This window comes from Prinia subflava, chromosome 21, assembly GCF_021018805.1.
Source record: "Prinia subflava isolate CZ2003 ecotype Zambia chromosome 21, Cam_Psub_1.2, whole genome shotgun sequence".
NCBI classification, from domain to species: Eukaryota; Metazoa; Chordata; class Aves; order Passeriformes; family Cisticolidae; genus Prinia; species Prinia subflava.
In genome coordinates, this window is record NC_086267.1 from 1,273,837 (window position 1) to 1,294,875 (window position 21,039).

Below are 21,039 nucleotides of genomic sequence, written 5' to 3' on the forward strand. Positions count from 1 at the left end.
AAACCTTATCAAGCCTTATCAAACCTTATCAAACCTTATCAAACCTTACTGAACTCCCTCACATCTCCCAGGGATGGCCCTGGAGAGACCCCGAACCACGCCGTGGTCTGAAGTTCTCATTGCCGGGCTGGACTTAGCCCAAGATTGGCTGGAACGAGCCCGTCAGCATTTGGGATGCTCAAATCCCTGCTCCTCGAGAAATTCCAGCAGCAGCTCGAGATTTGGCTTTTCTTGGGCTTGAGCTTTACCTTTTTTGGGCTTGAGTTTTGGCCTTTCTTGGGCTCAAGTCTTGGCCTTCCTTGGGCTTGAGTTATGGGCTTTCCTGGTCTCAAGTTTTAGCTTTTTAGGGTTCAAGCTTTGACTTTTCCTGGGCTTGAGTTTCGGCCTTTACTGGGCTCAAGTTTAGGCTTTTCTTGGGCTTGCATTTCAGCCTCTCTTGGGCTCAGGTTTTAGTTTTTATTTGGCTTGAGTTTTGGCAGGCCTTGGGCTCCAGTTTTACATTTTTTTAGACTCGAGTTTTAGCTTTTTTTGGGCTTGAGTTTTAGCCTTTCTTGGGCTCAAGTCTTGGCCTTCCTTTGGCTTGAGTTTCAGCTTTTATTGGTCTCAAGTTTTGGCCTTTCCTGGGCTCGAGTTTTATCTTTTATTGGTCTTGAGTTTTACCTTCTGTTGGGCTCGAGTTTGGGCCTTTCTCAGGCTCGAGTTTTGTCCTTCTTGGTCGGTTTTTCCAGGGGGAAGGGGTGAGCTGAGCCCTGCTGCACCTACCACTGGTGAGGAACGCTTGAATCAGTGCAGAGCCCTCAGAAAAGGGCAGAACATTCCAGAAATGAGGCTGATTCTCGCTCCTGGCGGGACTTTGGACCGTGCGTGCTTTGTCCAGAAGCTCCGGATTCCCGGATTTTTGTGTGGACAGGAGGATTTTCTCCTCTGCATAATGACCAGGGCAGAATTAATCAGGCGGGGCTTTACTGCTGCTGACCCGCGGGCACCCACAAAGCCCCGGCAGCAGCTGGTCCATACATTAACTCCAAGCTGCCTTAATCTCGGGTTTAAGACAGGCTCGTAGCCAGGGAGCAGGCGGGACACGGAGATTTTCCCGGGATCTCTCAGGTGCAAAGTCAGGCAGGGCTCAGGGCAGGTAAAACCCGAGCTGGGCTCTGGTTTTTGCGGTTCAGCTCTTCCCCGGAATCCCAAACTTTGTGCAAAGGCACCCACAAAGCGCCGGCAGCAGCTGGTCCGTACATGAGCTCCGAGCTGCCTTAATCTCAGGTTTAAGACTGGCTCGTAGTGAGGCAGGGACGGAGATTTTCCCTGGCAGGCTCAGGGCAGGTAAAACCCGGGCTGGGCTCTGGTTTTGGGGGTTCAGCTCTTCCCCAGAACCCCAAAGCCCGTGCCAAGGTCCCGGTTCCTGCTGAGCCGGAGGGTGGGAGCAGGGCTGGGAGCAGAGCTGGGATCAGAGCTGGGATCAGAGCCGGAGCAGGGTGGGAACGGGATGGGATCGGGATTGAGATGGGATTGGGATAGAGATGGGAGTGGGATGGGAGCAGGATGCGACTGGGATGGGATCAGGATGAGATCGAGATGGGACTGGGATGGAATCAGAGCTAGAGTGGGATGGGATTGGGATGGGATTGGGATGGGATCAGGATGGGATCGAGATGGGATCCAGGTAGAATTAGGATGGAATCGGGACGGGATCGGGATGGGATCAGGATGGGATCAGGATGGGATCAGGAAGGGATCAGGATGGGATCAGGATGGGATCAGGATAGGATCAGGATGGGATCAGGATGGGATCAGGATGGGATCAGGATGGGATCAGGATAGGATCAGGATGGGATCAGGATAGGATCAGGATGGGATCAGAATGGGATCAGGATGGAATCGGGATGGGATCAGGATGGGATCAGAATGGGATCAGGATGGGATCAGGATGGAACCGGGATAGGATCAGGATGGAATTGGGATAGGATCAGGATGGCATCGGGATGGGATCAGGATGGGATCGGGATGGGATCAGGATGGGATCGGGATGGGATCAGGATGGGATCAGGATGGGATCAGGATGGGATCAGGATAGGATCAGGATGGGACCGGGATGGGATCAGGCTGGAATCGGGATAGGATCAGGATGGTATCAGGATGGGATCGGGATGGAATCGGGATAGGATCAGGATGGAGTTGGGATAGGATCAAGATGGTATCAGGCTGGTATCGGGATGGGGCCGAGCAGCCGCGCCAGGCCCGCGGGCCGTGTCCCCGCAGCCCGCAGCGGTGACATGTGCCAGCTGTGCGCGGGTGTCCCCCGCTTGTCACTGCCCCGCGCCTGCCACAGCCAATCTGTGTCCTAATCGCCATCAATTAACACCGAACACTTTCGCCCCCGGCCCCCCCGCCCCCGGCGCGGACACCCGGCCCGGAGCTCGGCGGGAAGAGGGAAGAGCCCCCCCAGCCCCGACCCTCTCCCCCTTCGCTTCCCGCTAACTCGGCGCAACCAATTAGGCATCTGACACCCGCGCGGGCTGACAAATTGTTTCTGTCATCTGCTCTCTGTCTTTCATTAAACGGGAGGCGGAGGGGGGCTCGCGAGGGGAGGGGGCGGGAGATGTGATCTCCCGTGCTTAGCGAGGCCAGATACATTAATTACAAAACGGCCATTTGCGGCATGAAAATGCATTAATTAAATTTATGCAATCATTATCTTTAAATAGTCATATCTTTAAAATGATCAGCCCTTCCTGAGTCTTCCCTCTCCTCCGCTAAGTAGTTCTAATCCCTTTTCCGGAGTTTATCTCGGGATCAGCAGAGCCTTGTGCACTTTTTTAAACTTCTGCGGCGGGAGGTGCATCCAAAACCCCGCTCCAGCCGCCGAGGGAGCGGCAGCCGAGCTCCTGCCCTTGGATGGATGCAGAGCGAGGATTTGCTCCTTTTTTGCAGATTTAGGATCAAGATTTTCCCATAAAAATCTCGTGGCTGGGCCGGGGGTTGTGGGGTTAAGGAGTGAAGTTTGCGCGGGAGGGCGAGGGACGCGCCGCGGGTTTGCACGGTGGATGCAGGGCTGTTTTCCTTGGAAAAAAAGGGTTGGATTTCAGTGAGGCAGCGCCCTGGCACAGGCGAGGCTCTGCCAGCAGCCAGCCGCCCTCCATCAGGGGATCTTCTTGCCTCAAAACAAATCGCCTCATTCGAGGCCATCCATGGCGTCCGTGAGGAAAAAAAAAGGTTTTTAAAAAGAGGCGTTTTGCTGCTCTGACCATCCAGATCGCTTCGTGGCGGCTTTGCTTTGTCATTCTCAAAGATTCTTTATTTTGGAGCACCTCCAGGGGCGGCCAAAACCTCGAATTGTGCCTGCAAAGGAGCGGGAAGGGCAGCGAGTGAGGCGCTGACCCAGGAGCTTCTGCTCCCCTCCCTCGTTCCAAGGCCTCCCCCGTCTGCCATGAGCACACAGATCAAAAATCACCGGGAGTTCAGAGGGATTTGAGCAGGTACGGCAGGGCCCGGACACCCGGAGAGGGATAAATCCCATCCCCTGCTTGAGTCAGCACCTCGAGCTCGGCAGGAGAGCTCCACCCGAGCGGCTTTTGGGGAGCTGGAGCACCCGGGGAGGATCAGATCCGAACCCCGCTCCCCCGGGCTCTCTTCAGGCTGTGGGGGAAGGATTTGGTTCTGTTCTTTGTGTTGCCCGCGCCGTTTTCAATCCATCCCGTCGGGTTTTATTCCCTCCATCCGCAGCTCCTGGTGGGGCAGACGGGGCTGCTTGGACCCAAACCCCGCCTTGTGTTCGGAGTTTGGGGTTAGGGCCAGGTGGAATTTGGGGTCGGGGCAGTGGATCCTGAAGGATTTCTCCTGTCTGAGGGGCAGGAATGAGCTCTGGGATTGCAGAAACGGCTTCGGGCAGTGCCCAGAGCTCCCCTGGGCTCCCCAGGATCAGGAATGAGCTCTGGGATTCCAGAAATGTCCTCGGGCAGTGCCCGTCCTGCCCAGAGCTCCCCTTGGCTCCCCTGGGTCAGGAATGAGCTCTGGGATTCCAAAAATGTCCTCGGGCAGTGCCCGCCCTGCCCAGAGCTCCCCTGGGCTCCCCGGGTGTCCGCAGGCTCCTCTTTGGGAAGCGCAAATTGGGAATTGGGAATTGGGGCTGCTGGGGTCTGGCCCGGTGGGAGCAGAGTGAGGCTGTGGCAAACAGGGAACACAAAGGGCTCCTTTTCCCTGGATCACCCCTGGGAATGGCCCTTTCTGGAGGGAAGGGAAAAGCCTGGCCGCGGAGCCGAGTGGTGTTTGAGCAGCAACATCCGAGCTCCAGGGCCGGTGCTCCTTTATCCTGGATTCAGCAAGGATCCTGCTTTTCCCCACTGCACCCACCAGACTCCGCTCCGTGACGGATGCAGCTCCTTCATCCCCGATTCCCGGTTTTCCCTGAAGGTTTGGAGGGTCAGCAGCTCCCGGAACCCCGCACTGCTCCCCAGCAGCAGAGGGAGAGCACGGGCAGGGCTGGGAAAGGCATTTCCCTGGATCCGGGAGCTGCGATTCTCCTTCGGGTGAAGGAAAAAGAGGCCCCGGCTTTAAAAATTCCCCCTCCCGTGGCAGCCTCAGAAATCCCAACGGGAGCCGAGGCGCTGCCAGAATCTCCCGGGATCCTGCTCAGTCCTTGGAGCGGGCTGGGAACAGAAACCCTCTCCTGAAAAAACGCCGGGGATCGGGAAAGAGAAGGAAGAGTGAGCTCAGCACCACTGATTTTCCTTTCTTTGGGCAGCTCGGTGGCTCCGCGCTCGGTGCTCGGCCGGGGCTGCACTTGCTGCGCTCCTCGGCGCGATTTCATCTCCGTGACCTCTCCCGGCCGGGCTGGGCCGGTGTCTCTTACACCGCGCTTAAGCCGGGTTTAACTGATTACAGCCTTCCATTGATCACAGCGAGCGGGGGAGGCAGAGAGGAGCCCGGGGCAGGGCTGGGGCTGTTGATGCCTTTTTGGGGCTCCCTAAAAACAGAGAGCAGACAGAATTAAGGGAATAAAGAGCGCTTATATTTACTCAAGAGCCTCAGGTACATTTGGGGCACACAAAACCCCCAGGGGCTGCACCCAAAAATGGACCACAGGTGTTCACACTTTGATAAGTTTGGTCCATTTGCATATCAGGGGTTAATCCTCCAATTACAGCTCCAGCTAATGAAGTCATTCACCCCAAGTTTGCTGTCCCCACCTCCCTTTTGTTTCCATCTCTGGGGCCTGAGGCAGGGAGGTGTCCTTGACTGCCAGGCCCGGAGAGGAATTGCTGTGTCTGCCCCAACGGGAGAGCAGCGGCTGCACCGTGTGTGGGGTTTGGAGCTGGGCACTAAACAACTGCAGGAGCACAAATATGTGAAAAATAGAAAAGTTAAACCCCCAAGGCATCGCCCTCAGCACTTGGGGCTGCTGCAGGGCCGGGGCTGTCAGGACTCAGAGCAGCCTCATCCGGGTCCAGGCGCTGCATTCCCCGGGGAATTCTTTGAGGTGCAGCTCCTTTCGCACCGACAGAGGCTCCCCCAGGAAAAGCGGGCACGGCGGGGCCTGGAGCAGGCTCAGAGCATCCCAGGAAATCTCCTTTGGAAGCACCGGGCCCCATCAGCAGGGGCGGGAATGGGAGTGAGAGCAGGGACAAGGAGGGAAGTGCGAAGGAGACCTTGCCGTGGATTTGGGTCTGGTTTTGTCAGAGGAATGAGAGAAGCTCCTAAAGCAGCTGAGAGCCCTCAGTGCTGCTCTGACAGCACGGCCACAGGTGTAGGGCTGGTTTATGGGGAGCCTTGGGGTGTGTTTGTTCCTTTCACAGTGTTTTGTGTCCCTCACCAAAGCTCCTCCTCCCCCACCTGCCCCCAGCAGGTCTGAGTTTACCCAAAAACTCAAAAACGCAGAACAAAAGCCACAAGCCCGACCCATTTCCAACCCCAAATCTACCCCGAGTCCTTCCACTGCTCTGGAAGTGTTTGGGAATTCCAGATTCCCATGGTGCTGCCTCCCTGCTTTCTCTCCCCAGTGACTTTTGCCCCAGCACCCCACGAGCCAGGACTCGTGTTCCTGCCCCAGATACTTGGGGTGAAGTGTCCCAGAGACGCTTCCTGCTCCACCGGGGGGATTTTCCCACCAAGACCCTCCCTTCCAAAATATCCACAGACAAACGTAGGATTCAACACGTGGAGAATGGAGGCAGCACCAGGAGGGTTTGCTTGTGGTGGCTCAAAACTCAGGGGGCCGGGGCGGCTCCGTTTGCTGAGCAGCACAGCGGGGAGGGCCGGGCCTGTTCCTGGTTTTCCCCTGTAAAATGTCTCAGAATCCCAGTGAAATCAGGGAGAACGCTGATCAGGGACAAACCACGGCACTGGTGGGTGGTGGAGCACAAACCTCCCCTTCCCTGAGGGGAGCTGCCCAGGAACCCCCTGAAATCGGAGCCCTGTGAGGGTTTGGGCTGTTGAGGCGCTCGTTCTCCTCTTGGCTCCGGCCTCTCCCGGTTCTGGCAGGGAGGAGCTCCTCTCTCCCGGTGTTTCCTGGTCGGAGAGATCGATGTCCTTAACCTGGGACCCCCCTGGCCTCCCCCAGCCCCCACCCCATGGAAAATCTCTGAGTTTCCTCCCTGGTGCTCCAGCCTCACCAAGCCTTTGCTTCCTGCTTTTCTCCGGGGCACAGCAGAGTTCGGAATCGCAGTGCCAGGGACTGCGGTTTGTGTTTGTGAGCAGTTGGTGCCCCAAAACTGGAGACGATGGCTCGTGTTTTGGAGCAGAGTTTGGTGTCCCAGTGCCAGGGACCATGGCTCGTATTGCAGAGCAGAGATTGGTGTCCCAGAGCAGAGTTTGGTGTCCCAAAGCAGAATTTGCTGTCCCAAGCCAAGGACTATGGCTCGTTTCAGAGCACAGATTGGTGTCACAAAGCCAGGGACCATGGCTCATGTTTTGGAGCAGTTTGGTGTCACAAAGACGGGGACAATGGCTCATGTTTTGGAGCAGAGTTTGGTGTCCCAGAGAAGAGTTTGGTGTCCCAAACCAGAGACTGTGGCTCGTGTTTCCAAGCAGTTTGATGTCCCAAAGCCTGGGGCCATGACTCGTGTTTCGGACCAGAGATTGGTGTCCCAAAACAGAGTTTGGTGTCTCAGAGCAGGGTTCGGTATCCCAAAGCTGGGGACACTGGCTCATGTTTTGGAGCAGAGTTTGCTGTCCCAGTGCCAGGGACCATGGCTGGTATTGTGGAACAGAGTTTGGTGTCCCAAGCTGAGTTTGCTGTCCCAAAGCCAGGGACCATGGCTCGTGTTTCCAAGCAGAGTTTGGTGTCTCAAAGCCAAGTTTGGTGTCTTTGGTGTCCCAGTGCAGGGTTTGGAGTCCCAGAGCAGAATCTGGTGTCCCAAACCTGAGTTTGGTGTCCCAGAGCAGGGTTTGGTGTCCCAAAGCCAAGTTTGGTGTCCTAGTGCAGAGTTTGGTGTCCCAAACCCGAGTTTGGTGTCCCAGAGCAGGGTTTGGTGTCCCAAAGCCGAGTTTGGTGTCCCAGTGCAGGGTTTGGTGTCCCAGGGCAGAGTTTGGTGTCCCAGAGCAAGGTTTGGTGTTCCAAAGCCGAGTTTGGTGTCCCAGTGCCAGGGACTGTGGCTTGTGTTCCCAGACCAAGCAGCTTTGAACGCAATTCCCGCTCTTCCCCTCCCAGTCCCGCCTCTCCCGTGGGATTTCTCAGAGCCCTCAGTGCCCGTTTGGCCCCGCAGTGCTCCCTACTCCCCCGTGGGGTTCCCACTGCTCCTCCCCAGAGGCCGTTCCTCCTCCCCCGCAGCCGAGACCTTCCCGCTCTTTCCACGTAGCTTAGAGCCTTCTCCTCAGACCTTGTCTGTGATTTGTGCATCCCTACAGAGGCAGGGTGCCCAAAACAAGATGCAGTGCTCCCGCTGGAACCTCACCATAGCCCTGAACAATCAGGTAACAACTCCCACCGCCTCCTCCCCGCTCCTCCTCCTCCTCCTCCTCTCCGGCGCAGCCCCCGTGGCTCCATCGCATCCCCGGCTCCATCCCACCTCCCCGAGCCCTCTCCATCGTCGGTGTGTGGTGGCTTCCCATCCATCCAGCGGAGCAGGGCCATCTTAGGGGCTCATCTCCATGTCCACGCCGCGTCCCAGGCCCCTTCCGCGCCGTGCCGGAGCGTCCCACGGGTGTTGGGAGCTGCGGGAAAGTGCCAGTGGCATTCCCGGGTTGTTGTTTGGTGTTTGGGGCCTCTCTGGAGGGCTCTGCTGTCCCAGGGGATGTGGAATTCCTGGGTTGGTTGTCTGCTCTTTGGGGATGCTCTGGAGGGCTCAGGTGTCCCTGGGGCTGTGGTGTTCCCAGGTTGGTTGTTCAGTGTTTGGTGTTTGGTGTTTGGTTTTTGGGGCTCCTCTGGAGGGCTCTGCTGTCCCAGGGGGTGTGGATTTCCTGGGTTGTTGTTTGGTGTTTGGGAATGCTCTGGAGGCTCTGGTGTCCCAGGGGCTGTGGCGTTCCCGGGTTGGTTGTTTACTCTTTGGGGCTCCTCTGGAGGGCTCAGGTGTCCCAGGGGATGTGGCGTTCCTGGGTTGGGGTTGGTTGTTTGCCACTTTGGGGCTCCTCTGGAGGGCTCTGGTGTCCCAGGGGATGTGGCATTCCTGGGTGTGTTGTTCGGTGTTTGGTGTTTGCTGTTTGGGGCTGCTCTGGAGGGCTCTGCTGTCCCAGGGGACCCATGGAGTGCAGGACTCGGGCGTTCCCTCCTCGGTCTCGTCGTGTCCCGTTCTCAGCTCTCCACGCATTTTCCAGTGGAGGTTTGGGGTAGGGAATTGGGATTCTGCAGCTCCCCAGCAGTGTCAGGAGGAGCTGTGGGGTTGTGGGGGCTCCTCCACTGCTCCCCTCGGCTCCTGCAGGGGGGATAAACACCCAGGCGAGGCTGGGGAGCCACCCTGGGTCTGTCAGCCTTGAATCGCCCCAAAATCCGAGCAGAGGTTCCAGTCCCGGCCTGGGTCTCACCTGAGAGAGCCGGGGCTGTGCTCGAGGTCACCCCGGAGGGAAGCGGGTTTGGGAATCCCCCCAGGACCCTCAGGAGCACCCCCTGCCCACCAAACCCCCCCACAGAGCTCCGGTTTGCTCCAAACCCCGGCCGGGAGCGCCCCGGGGTGCCAGGAGCTGCGGGACCGGAGGTTTCCCAGTGCAGGGAGCGTGGAGCACCCTCCGGATCTGCACAGGGAATTTAACGGGTGCTCGGTTTGGAACGCTGGGATCAGCTCAGCTGGCTGCGGTGATTTAGAAAATATTCAAAATTAATTGCTCGGTTTTGTGAGTGCAGTGTTAGTGATTGCTACACAAGCCATTTAGTCCTACCTAGGGGCATATTTGCATATATTTATCCTCCTTTCAAGTGGAGATCTTTGGGGAAAGTGTATTTATCTCCTCCTAACTCTTTCTTCGGCTTTCAGCCGTCCTACAGTCACCTCTTCATTTTGTTCCCACTTAATGTATGTATGGAATAATCGACTCTTCCTCTTCCCGCCAAGTGGAAATGAATCCACGGAGATCAAAAAGCATTAATGTGGGGAAGGGTTTTTCCTTCTGCCAGGAGCAGGTGAACAGAGCAGGGGAAGAGAGAAAGATGGGAAAGGTGGAGCTGGGTCCCCCCAGAAACCGTCTGGGAGGGCAGGGCACGATCTGGAGAGCAGCTAGAGTACACAGGGGTGGCAGGGACAGAGCTGGGAGAGCTTTGTCCTCCAGAAATCCTGGAGATTTCCTTCCCAGGAATCTCCTTCCCAACAGGCAGATTTTCCATGCCCGGGAAAGTGAAGTGGGAACACCCCAGAGGCTCAAACCCAGGCAGAGAATTTCCAGGAGCTTCTTGCTTGGTGTGGCACCAAAAAGTCCAACTGATCCCGTTCCCGGCCTTTTTTCTGGACAGGGAGGATTCCTGCCCATTCCTTCTTGCCTGGCACCAAAGGGTCCAGCTGATCCCATTCCCAGCTTTTTCCCAGATGGGGAGGATTGCTCTGCATTCCTGAGAAAGCAGCGCCACAGCCACAGGAATGGCTCTGCCAGGAGCCCTTTCCCTGGGTGCCCTGGGCATGTCCCTGGGTGTCCCTGGGTGTCCCCAGGTATGTCCCTGGGTGTCCCTGGCTGTGCCCAGGCGATCCAGAGGACCCAGGGATCCTGGGGAGCCTCGGACACTCCAAGGATGTCCCAAGGGAAGGAGCTGTGGTCACTCTGAGGATGTCCTGAGGGAAGGAGCTGTGGTCACTCTGGGGATGCCCCATGGTTCTTGGGAGCCACCCAGGAGCTCTGCCAGGGCAAGGCCCGGCCACCTTTGGGTGCTGCCCTCCCGGTGTCCCTGTCTGTCTGTCCCTGTCTGTCTGTCCCCGTCCCTCGGGTGCTGCCCTCCCCGGCCTGTCCCTGTCTGTCTGTCCCCGTCCCTCGGGTGCTGCCCTCCCCGGTCTGTCCCTGTCTGTCTGTCCCGACCCTCGGGTGCTGTCCTCCCCGGTCTGTCCCTGTCTGTCTGTCCCGACCCTCGGGTGCTGCCCTCCCCGGTCTGTCCCTGTCTCTGTCCCTGTCTGTCTGTCCCCGTGTCCCCCGCCGCCCCGCCCGAGCCCGGGCGGTGATTGCCCGGCTGGCCGGTCCTAATCGCTCTCCCCTCCCCAAAGCCGCCTCCCTTTATCATAAAGGGTGCACATTTCCCCCGCTGCAGCTTCCACGGCCGGAGGCCCTGAGGGCCAGCTCAGAAATGGAGGGAATTAATTACATTTTTTTAACTCCCCTCCTTTTAAAGTAGGGGAGAGAGAGAGAGAGCGATGAAACGTCCCGGGGGGAGCGGGGGGAGCCGCCGAGGAGGGTGGGGAGGGAGGGAGGCAGCAGCGGGAGGTGCGGGGGAGCTGCTGCTTTCATCCAGGAGGGTCTTTGTGCTCCAACCTCGGGCTCCCCGACACCCCGGGACCTGTCCCCGCCCGTCCCCACCGCACAGGTGACCCCGGGAAAGGCAGAGGATGAGGCTGAAGGCTCCCGGCGCCGAGTGCGAGCCCTCGGGACGGGTTTGGGCCAGGGGAAAAGGGAGAGGGCAGCGATGAGGGAGGGAAAGGGGCGGCTGTCAGTCCGGCTGTCAGTCCGGCTGTCAGTCCGGCTGTCAGTCCGGCTGTCAGTCCGGCTGTCAGTCCGGCTGACGGACAGCCAGCAGATCCCCCTGCCGATAAACCCGCGCAGATGTGCAGCGCCTATCGATTTTTAGTTAGTGATGATAATGCACCAAGAAGTAATAAATTAGAAGCCGGCAAGGTCAGAAAGGAAAGGGAGAAGGGCTTTGCATTCTTGAGGAGGGGATCCAGAGTTCAAAAGTGGCCTGGAAAATGAGTTTCTCCAGCTGGGAGAAGAAGTCAGGGAACGCCGGCCCGGGAGGGCTCTGCAGGGTTTTCCGTGCTGGGTGGAGAGGAGGGAACAGGGATCTCCTGTTCTGTCTCATGGTTCCAAACACCTTCGTGTCCTGGGGTGGGGAAAGCGGAATCTGCCCTCAGCTGGACTTGAGCACAGCTCAGGGAGCTCGGCCTCAAATGTCCCTCAGCCTGTCCGGGAAGGGCAGGGGCTCCTGGCCCCAAATCCTTCCCAGCCAGGCTGGAAAGGGCAAGAGTTTCTCTGCCCCAAATATCCCTCAGCCTGTCTGGGAAGGGCAGGGGCTCCCGGCCCCAAACACCCCTCAGCCTGTCCGGGAAGGGCAGGGGCTTCCCGTGGTCAGCATTCTTGGAGAGTTACCAGAGAGTTTTGGGGCTCAGCTGAGCTGTCAGGGTCCCCCGGCCGCCCCAAATCCATGGGAACACCCATCTGGGATGGATCCCCAGCCTCTGCCCGGCCACTCAGCCGTTCCCCACCCTGGCAGGGCTGGGAGGGAATCCCACTGTCCTGGTGTTCCCCCGTGGAATTCCAGCGGGAAATTCAGCCCGTCCTTCCCGGGGGGAGGCCTCGGGCTGGGCCAGGGTCCCTGCAGGGATTCCAGGGGGGCAGCAGGCACTGGGAGCCCCCAGGACTGGGGCTGGTGGAGCTGGGCTGGCCTGGAGTGACTCCAGGGGCAGAGCTGAGATCAGGACCCGCTCCTGACTCCCACTGATTAAAGCCAACTCCTCTTTTCAGCAGGATCTGTGGGAGCATCTGCCCCGCTCCCTGAGTTTGGAGTGTGAATCTGCATTTCATTTGCCAGCCTTGCTTTACATCCCCCTTTTTTCCTCTGAAAGGAAGTGTTAATGTGGCTCTCGCTGGCTTGGGGAGCCGTTTCTTTTCTCGGGGTAATAAAAAGCAGCTGAGGCACTGCGGGGCCGGGAGGGAGAGCAGCACAGACCCCGCTGCTCCCTGAGTGATTCCAGTCACCCTTCCAGTCCTCCCTGCACCTGCAGGGCTTGGCTGGGCAGGCTCACATCCCCAGCCAGGCAGCACTGCCAGGCCTGGACAGCTCAGGAGCAGCGGGGAGAAAGGGCAGAGCTTCCAGGGATAACTCACTGTCCGCCTTTCCCGCGGGTGTTTATTTTTAAACACCCGGTTCTGCCTGTGAATTCACTCAGCCGTGTCTGGGGGCTGCGTGGGAGGGTCCTGGGTGTCCCTCAGGACACAGATCCAGCCCTGCAGCCCAGGGGATGCTTCAGCCTGGAGCTCTCCCTGAACCCAGCGGGTCCGGGCTGAGCCACGTCGGGGTCTGTGACCCTGCTTCAGGGGGAGCCCACACATAACCCTGCAGCTGAAGAGCCCCTCCAGGCTGCCCTGCTGTGACTGCCCCGCTCCTGCAGAGCCTGGAGGGGTCCCTGTTACACCCCCAGGACAGCCCAGCACCCCGGTCCTGGATTAATCCACTCTCCTGAGCATTAACTGCCCTTTCCTCTCTTCATCCCCAGTCCTTGGGCCCCTCCACGGGCACGTTTTTAGGGCTGAACATTTTCATCGAGGCTCCTCAGGGCTTAATCCCTGCCACAAGCTGTGCCCGGGAGCCTTCTGAGGCCCTGGCTAAGCTGGGTGTGGAGACTGCTGGGCCCGGTTTAACTTTTGGGGAGCAGCAGAGAAGTCTGGGCTCGGTGCAGGGTGGAAAGCCTGGAGGAGGAGGGGTCAGTGAGCCTGGGATGGGGGGAAGGAGCCTGGCATGGAGGGGGAACGAGACAGGGCTGGGGGTGAACAAGCCCAAGATGGGGGGAATGAGCCCAGGCTGAGAGGGATGAGCCAGGGATGGGGAGAATGAGCAGGACTAGGGGGGAATGAGCCCTCCCCTCTCTCAAACCTCACCCCCGTGCCCCAGCCCCACATCCTAGACCAGCCCCGCGCTCGGGGTTAGATGGATTTTCCAGGAATTTAACCAACCCCCTCCCCCTCCAGCGGGGGTCTGGCCACCCCCCGCCCCCGAATTCCCCTCCCGGACAAATTCTCCTCCCGGAGCTGAGGCGGGAGAGGATTTTCCATCAAGGCAAAGCGTCTTTGCGGCACTGCCGAGCCCTTCCGGGGGGAGGAGGAGATGCTTTAGAAAGCGGAGGCCAACTCGTGGCTGGGCATTCACCCCGGGGCCCGCTGGGGCGGGCAGGAGGGGCCGGGAAGGTGTCGGGGTGAGCAGGAAGGGGATCCTCGGCCCCATAAAACCCCCCCGGTGTCCTTCCCGAGAATGCAGCCCCGGCACAAAAGCTCACCAGGCCGCTGCTGGCGGATAAAGGGCTCATTTTACCACTTGCCAGGCTCCAAATATTTCCAATTTGCCACTTTAATTGATGTCAATAAGGTTATGCTAAATTCGGAGGTTTGGAGCCGCTCGGCATCTGAGCGCCGGCCGGGCCCCCCGAGGTGACCGTCCCCTGTCCCCTCTCCCCCCGACGCTACCGAGAGGCTTCAGGGACCCCCGGCCTCCTCTCGGCCCTTCCCCTGCGAACCCTTTGCACCCTGAACTCGGAATTACCCCGGGGAAATTCTGCTGATCCCTGGCGGGACCGAGGTCCCTGTGTGAAGGGCAGAGCCTCACCCCCAGCTCAGCCCCGGGAACAAATCTGGCATGTTTTGCTGCCAGAAAAAGGGAAAAAGAAAAACACCAACAAAAACCCAATTAGTTCATCTGGTTCAGGTCTCAAAGCAGGAAGATTTTTTGTGTGCAAATTAAATTACATTTTCCACCCGAGCGCTGAAACGAGCAGGACCCAGGACCTGTTACCCTTTAACATTTGGGGGCAAAGAGAACTCGGGCATTTCAGCCCCTGAAGCTGCATCAAAGCCAGCGAGGGTTTGATCTGCTTCGCTTGGGGACCTTTTCCAATCTGACTTCCCAGGAACGGGGCTGTCCTCACCGTCCCTTTGGGAAAATCGGGATTTTCCTCCTGGTTTTCCATGGCTCCTGTGCAAGGCAGTAAAAATTCCCCCAGCCCCGAGCGGGCTGAGGAGGAGCTGCTCCCTTGTCCCTGCTCAGGGCTCCAGGGGACCCCCAGGGCTGCCAGTGGGGTTTGGTGGGAGCAGATCTTGGCTCTCCCACCCTGCCAGCCCCCCTTTGACCCTGCCCATCCCAACGCATCCCTGTGGCCCTTTTCCGGCCCTTTTCCCCCTGCCCGGGCCCTGACGGTGCCTCGGTGTCTCTGCAGGTGATGAGCATCCTGAGCAACCCCAGCGGGGTCCCGCCGCAGCCCCAGGCCGATTTCTCCATCTCTCCCCTCCACGGCGGCCTGGACAGCACCAACTCCATCTCGGCCAGCTGCAGCCAGCGCAGCGACTCCATCAAGTCCGTGGAGAGCCTCCCAACCTCGCAGTCCTACTGTCCCCCCACCTACAGCACCACCAGCTACAGCGTGGACCCCGTGGCCGGCTACCAGTACGGCCAGTACGGCCAGAGTAAGTGCGGGAGGAATTCCCCCTTCCCGGGGAGCCAGGGAGGGAATGTGGGGTGCTGGGTGATTGGACAGGCCCATTTATAAATCCAAATTCTGTCTGTTGGGAGGGAGAGCCAGGGAAGTTTGTTCAGCTGGAGGTAAAAGGGGAATCTGCTCGTGGATTGTTCCTCCCCTGGCAGCCAAATCTGAAAGCCCCGGTGAGGTGTTTTAGCTGAAACCTTTCTGTCAGTGAAGGGTGATTCCCAGCCCCTTCTCCTCCCCCAGCTCTCCAACAACAGCAAGACTCACTGACCCTGCTCAGCCAGGGGAAATCTGGGATTTGTAAAGCCGAGCCGATGCTGTCCCTGCGTGCCCTGCCCTCCACAGGCCAGGTCTGGGAGCTTTTCCTACAGGATGTGTTCGTCAGCTCGGCTGGGGCTCTGGGAGAGCTGGGATCGGGATCCTGGGCCTGCCCCGGAGCTGGGATCGGGATCCTGGGCCTGCCCTGGAGCTGGGATCGGGATCCTGAGCCTCCCCCAGAGCTGGGATCGGGGTCCTGAGCCTCCCCCAGAGCTGGGATCGGGGTCCTGAGCCTGCCCCGGAGCTGGGATCGGGATCCTGGGCCTGCCCTGGAGCTGGGATCGGGATCCTGAGCCTCCCCCAGAGCTGGGATCGGGGTCCTGAGCCTCCCCCAGAGCTGGGATCGGGGTCCTGAGCCTGCCCCGGAGCTGGGATCGGGATTCTGAACCTGTCCCTTGGACAGGGACAGTCTGGCCCTGGTGTTCTCCCAACTGGGTGACAGGGACAGCCCAGCTGGGGGTGATGTCCTGACTAGGAGTGACAAGGACAGCCTGGTCATGGGTGTTGTTCTAGCCAGGTGACAGGCACTGCCCCGCAGGGTGACAGGCACGGCCCCGTGGCCTGGGGGTGACGGATACAGCTCCTCAGGGTGACAGGCACGGCCCCTCAAGGGGTGACAGGCATGACCCCTCAAGGGATGACAGGTATGGCCCCCGTGGCCGGGGGGTGACAGGCACAGCCCGCAGAGGGTGACAGGCACAGCCCGCCGAGGGTGACAGGCACAGCAGAGGGTGACAGGCACAGCAGAGGGTGACAGGCGCTGCCCCCGTGGCCGGGGGGTGACAGGCACAGCCCGCAGAGGGTGACAGGCACAGCAGAGGGTGACAGGCGCGGCCCCCGTGGCCGGGGCCGTTCTCACCTGCCGCGTTCCCGCAGCGCTCCGAGCGCCGCTGACCCCGCGAGGGTTAAAGGTGCATCCTCTTCCTGCGGGCGCGCTCCCGCTGCCCGCAGCGTGTCCTCGCTGACCTTTCCTCCCTCGGCCGCGGCTCCGGCCCCGCTCCCGCCACGGCCCTTTAATGTCCTTAACGCGGCGGCCTCAATGAGAACCGGCTGTGGCGGCAGACGGGATCAATAGCGGCCCCCCCGCCCCTCCTCTTTTTGTTTGTCGGGAGTTTGATCTGTGACCCCTCGACCTTCCCCTCGCTTCTGGATGCGGGGCTGGACACACGTGCTATTGATAAAAATCTTAAACAAATTCCGATACCATGTATTTCCAATAAAGGTTCCCTTGGGCGAGGCGTTAGTCACACCCACGTGTGTAAAAAATAAAACGGGGGACGAGCTGCGCTTGGGAGAGAGGGGGGAGCAGAAAGGAGGGTTTGTCTCTCTCTGCTGCAGGAATTTTGTGCTCCAGCCGGTTTGTGCTGCTTCCTGGGCGCCCCAGCCCGGTTTCTGTCACCCCGCTGGTGACGAGCTCTCTGCAGTTTGCCTTGGTAATTAGCGCTGGCGAGAGCAGCCCCTCACGTGCAGTTGACCTTGGAATAACATTTTTTTTCCTTGCCTTTCCTGGTGCCTGTTGTAGATAATTCCAATTCCTCCTCCTTTTGGGTTCCTCACTTCCCTTCATATTCATGCCCGTCAGTGTGAGGTGGCCACCACGAGGGCGTTTGTTCAGATCAGGTGTTCCTTCCCTCTCTGATGCGGCACAAAAGCACCAAAACTGTTTTTAGGTGATAAAATGAATTAATTACATAGTGCAGAGTATCATTTGGATTACAGATAATGTAATATAATACATGTAATACATATAATATACAATGCAATACAATAATATACAATACATATACAAGATAATACAATATAGAATATATATACAATATACATATATATACACAATACAATATATAATATATACATATAATACACCATGTAATTAATATAAATGGCATTGTACGAATGGGGGTCGTGGCATTGGGGCAGGCTCTGTGTGACAGGGGACAGGAGTTGGGAGTCAGAGCTCCGGGGCTTTGGTGGCCTCTGGAGCTGGCCTGCAGAGAATCCCTCTCCTCCCAGCCCTCCTCATTCCCAGTTTCACAGAAACAAACCCGGCCTTGCTTTCCCTCTCACTTAAACAAACAAACCAACACCCAGAGCACCTTCCGTGAATTTCTGGGTTTATTTTGGCTTCTGCCCCGTTAAACCAACAAACACCATCCCTGATTTCTGGCCTGGCATCCCCTGGTGCCCGTGGACTCTTCCCAGCGGCACAGACAGGAATATTTGGGGTTTTTTGTGGAGGAGGGGATTGCCATGGGATTCCCAGCCTGGCAGGAGGTTGGAACGAGAGACGGGGCAGAAGGAAACGGCCCCAAACAGCACCAAGGGAGGCTCAGTTGGGTACTGGGGGAAATTCCTGCATGGGAAGGGGGCTCAGGCACCGGCACTGCTGCCCAGGCAGATCCCATCCCTGGAACTGTCCCCAAAAAATGGTTCCAGTGCTCAGACACGGTTTGGGGATGGGCTGGTTTAAGGGCTGGATTCGATCTTAGGGAGCTTTTCCAACCCCCGAGAGGATTCCGGGATTTTGTGGGCTCCCACTGCTCGCCCCCCTCCTTCCCCCAGCACCACCAGGGGCAGAGCCCCCACCACAGCCCCGGAGGGTCCCGGGGTGGAATCCCCTTCCCCTGCAGCCCCCAGGGCCGCACTCCCCGCGGTTCCCTGGGACATCAGGAGCCCGAGCGGGAGAGCTCTGGGTGGGAGCTGGGGGTGGAACCCTGCGGAGGGTGGAGGCTGCAGCATCCCCGAGCCTGGGGCAGCTCCCGCTGGGTTATCCCGGGTTATCCCGGGATCCCTCCCGCCTCCAGAGCCGCTCCAGCCCCGCCGGAGCGGAGCGGGCCCGGCGCATCCGCCGCTCCCGGAGGCAGGGGCCGTGTTAATGATGCCGATGATGGAACGCGGGAGCGTGAAGGGAATTCTAATGGATCTGCCAAGTCTAATCAGGATTGGTGCGTGGAAGGGGCTCCTCTGGGGCCCGCCGCTGACAGGGCGTTGATGGCTGAGATTTGTTTACTCATTGGCAGCGATCGGGCAGCTCCTGCCAGCTCCTGATTAATCTAATTGGGGCCATTAGAGGCGGGGAGGGGGGCTCTGAGTGAAGCCCGGCTAATGAGCGGTGTCACCGGCCTGTGGCAGCGCTGTCCCCTCACCCCGGGGCAACCGGGGGAGCCGGGGGCTGGCGGCCCCTCCGGGGCTGGGGCTGCTCTCCCTGCCCAGGTGGAGGCGAGGGAAGAGGTTTTTCCGTGGGATGAGGAGAGGCAGGCAGAGCTCACAGCCGTGGGCGAGGCAGATCCGAGCTGGGAGCTCCCACCGAAATCTCTGGAGTCACTTCCAGCAGCACCACAGAGAGTGGGAGCCTGGGGGGTTTATCCCAAACCCTCAGCTCCGGGCAGCTCCCTCAGAACCCCCTTTTCTCCGTGGGGGAATTTTAGCTCTTTTTGGGTGTGCACAGAGAGAGTTGAGGGCCTCCCCTTCCCCCGGCTGTGCTGAGCCCCAGCAGGGCCTGTCCTAGTCCTGGCAGCTCCATCCCAGCTCTGAGCCCTTCCTGGGAGAGTAGGAGGTCCCTGGGGTGTGTGACAGCCCTGGGCTGTCCCTGCTGTCCTGCAGGGCTGAAAGTCCTGGTCGCTGCAGGTCCCCCGTGTCCTCACTATCCCTTTCACCGTGTCCTCACTGTCCCTTTCACCGTGTCCTCACTGTCCCTTTCACCATGTCCTCACTGTCCCTTTTCCCCGTGTCCTCACTGTCCCTTTCCCCCGTGTCCTCACTGTCCCTTTTCCCCTTTTCCCCCGTGTCCTCACTGTCCCTTTTCCCCTGTGTCCTCACTGTCCCTTTTCCCCGTGTCCTCACTGTCCCTTTCCCCCGTGTCCTCACTGTCCCTTTTCCCCTTTTCCCCCGTGTCCTCACTGTCCCTTTTCCCCTGTGTCCTCACTGTCCCTTTTCCCCGTGTCCTCACTGTCCCTTTCCCCCATGTCCTCACTGTCCCTTTTCCCCTTTCCCCCCGTGTCCTCACTGTCCCTTTCCCCCCGTGTCCTCACTGTCCCTTTTCCCCTTTACCCCGTGTCCTCACTGTCCCCTTTTCCCCGCAGCCGCCGTGGATTACCTGGCCAAGAACGTCAGCCTGTCCACGCAGCGCCGCATGAAGCTGGGCGAGCACTCGGCCGTGCTGGGGCTGCTGCCGGTGGAGACGGGCCAGGCCTACTGAGAGTCCCCGAGAACCCAGCGGCCCCAGGGATCCTTCCTGGCTCCTTCTGCCCCAGCTGCCCAGGAGATGGGGAAGAGGGGGGAGCTCTCCCGGGATCCGGAGCATTCCAGAGGCAAGCCCGGCCTCCGGGGCCTGGCTCCTGCTGTGGCCAGAGACAACGGGCTGGGTGCATTTATCAACCCCGGGCCCAGCCCTCCCTCCAACCCCCCTGGCCACGGCATTCCCCCACATTCCAGGACTTTCCATTCCCTAGGTAGCTGGCATAGTCAAAGCCAAATTGAGCGCTGCCTTTTTTTTTTTTTTTTCCTTTGCAAAGGAAAAAAAAAAAAAAAAGAAATGTTTCATTTTGTTTCCTGTTCTTTCCATTGCTGTAAATTTGGTGAATGTTGTATAGGAAGGAATAACCAAGCTGAGCATTAAGGGTGATATAAATCGGGACCACAGAAGACCTATGGACCAAATATAAAAACTTGTTTAAAACAAACAAACAAACAAATAGCAAAGACAAATGAAAGCAGAAAAACATTTATTCAAGGGACAGCAAGTTTCCCCAACCCAGCCTACCCTCCCTTCTCACCGGCGGCTTCCCAAAGCAGGGCTGGATGAGCCAGATGGCTGCTGAGCAGGGGCAGGATGGAATTCCAGCCAGCCTGGACCTCTGGAAAATGTGAACGGCTGCAGGAGGAGCGGAGACGAAGGGCACAGGCCACGCTCACTGCTCCTCTGAGGGACCAACCCAGACCCCATCGTCACCGGCAGGCCACGGCAGCAGAGCGGCAGCAGCGGGGACAGCGCTGGCCTGGCACAAGGAGGAGCTGTCAATACACCTGGACACCCTGGGGACACCTTGGGGACACCCTGGGGACACCCTGGGGACACCCTGGAGACACCCCGGGGACACCCTGGCAACATGGGGCAGGGCTCCTGGTGGCCCTGGTGCCCCTGAGCTGGCCACGGGAGCAAAGACAAGAGGGCAGGGCCAGGAACTCGCTGAGCAGAGCTGGGTTCTGCCACAGGAGTCAGCAGGGAGGGACCAGAGCTGGGCCTGGAGGTGCTGCCCCTGCCCAGGGGTGGAGCCAGGACAGAGGAGCTGAGGGGTTTCTGCAGCAGCCAGGGTGGGAAGGGGCTCCAGCTGCCCCTCTGCACACTGCAGGGAAGGGATTCACCTTCCCCAGGCAGGCCCTGTGCTCACTGCTGGGAGAAAGCTTTGCCTCATCCATCATCCATCCATCCCTCCATCCACCCATCCATCCCTCCATCCCTCCATCCATCCATCCCTCCATCCATCCATCCATCCATCCATCCATCCATCCATCCATCCATCCATCATCCATCCATCCACCCCTCCATCCATCCATCCATCCATCCATCCCTCCATCCATCCATCCCTCCATCCATCCATCATCCATCCATCCATCCATCCATCCATCCATCCATCCATCCATCCATCCATCCACCCATCCATCCACCCTTCCATCCATCCATCCATCCCTCCATCCATCCATCCATCCATCCATCCATCCATCCATCCATCCATCCATCATCCATCCATCCATCCATCCCTCCATCCATCCATCCATCCATCCATCCCTCCATCCATCCATCCCTCCATCCATCCATCCATCCCTCCATCCATCCATCCATCCATCCATCCATCCATCCATCCATCCATCCCTCCATCCATCCATCCCTCCATCCATCCATCCCTCC

General features: G+C 58.9%; 1 protein-coding gene across 2 annotated transcripts in view; it reads left to right on the forward strand.

Moving 5' to 3' along the window:
- Window positions 1-19,340, forward strand: part of PAX7 (paired box 7) — a 114,793-nt gene extending 95,453 nt beyond the window's left edge. For both annotated transcript variants that reach the window (XM_063417541.1, XM_063417542.1), the window contains exons 8-9: window positions 14,547-14,793; window positions 19,214-19,340. In XM_063417541.1, the coding sequence (XP_063273611.1) occupies window positions 14,547-14,793; window positions 19,214-19,329 (363 nt within the window). In that variant the 3' untranslated portion in view covers window positions 19,330-19,340. The remainder of the gene's footprint in view (window positions 1-14,546; window positions 14,794-19,213) is intronic.
- Window positions 19,341-21,039: the final 1,699 nt, after the last annotated feature.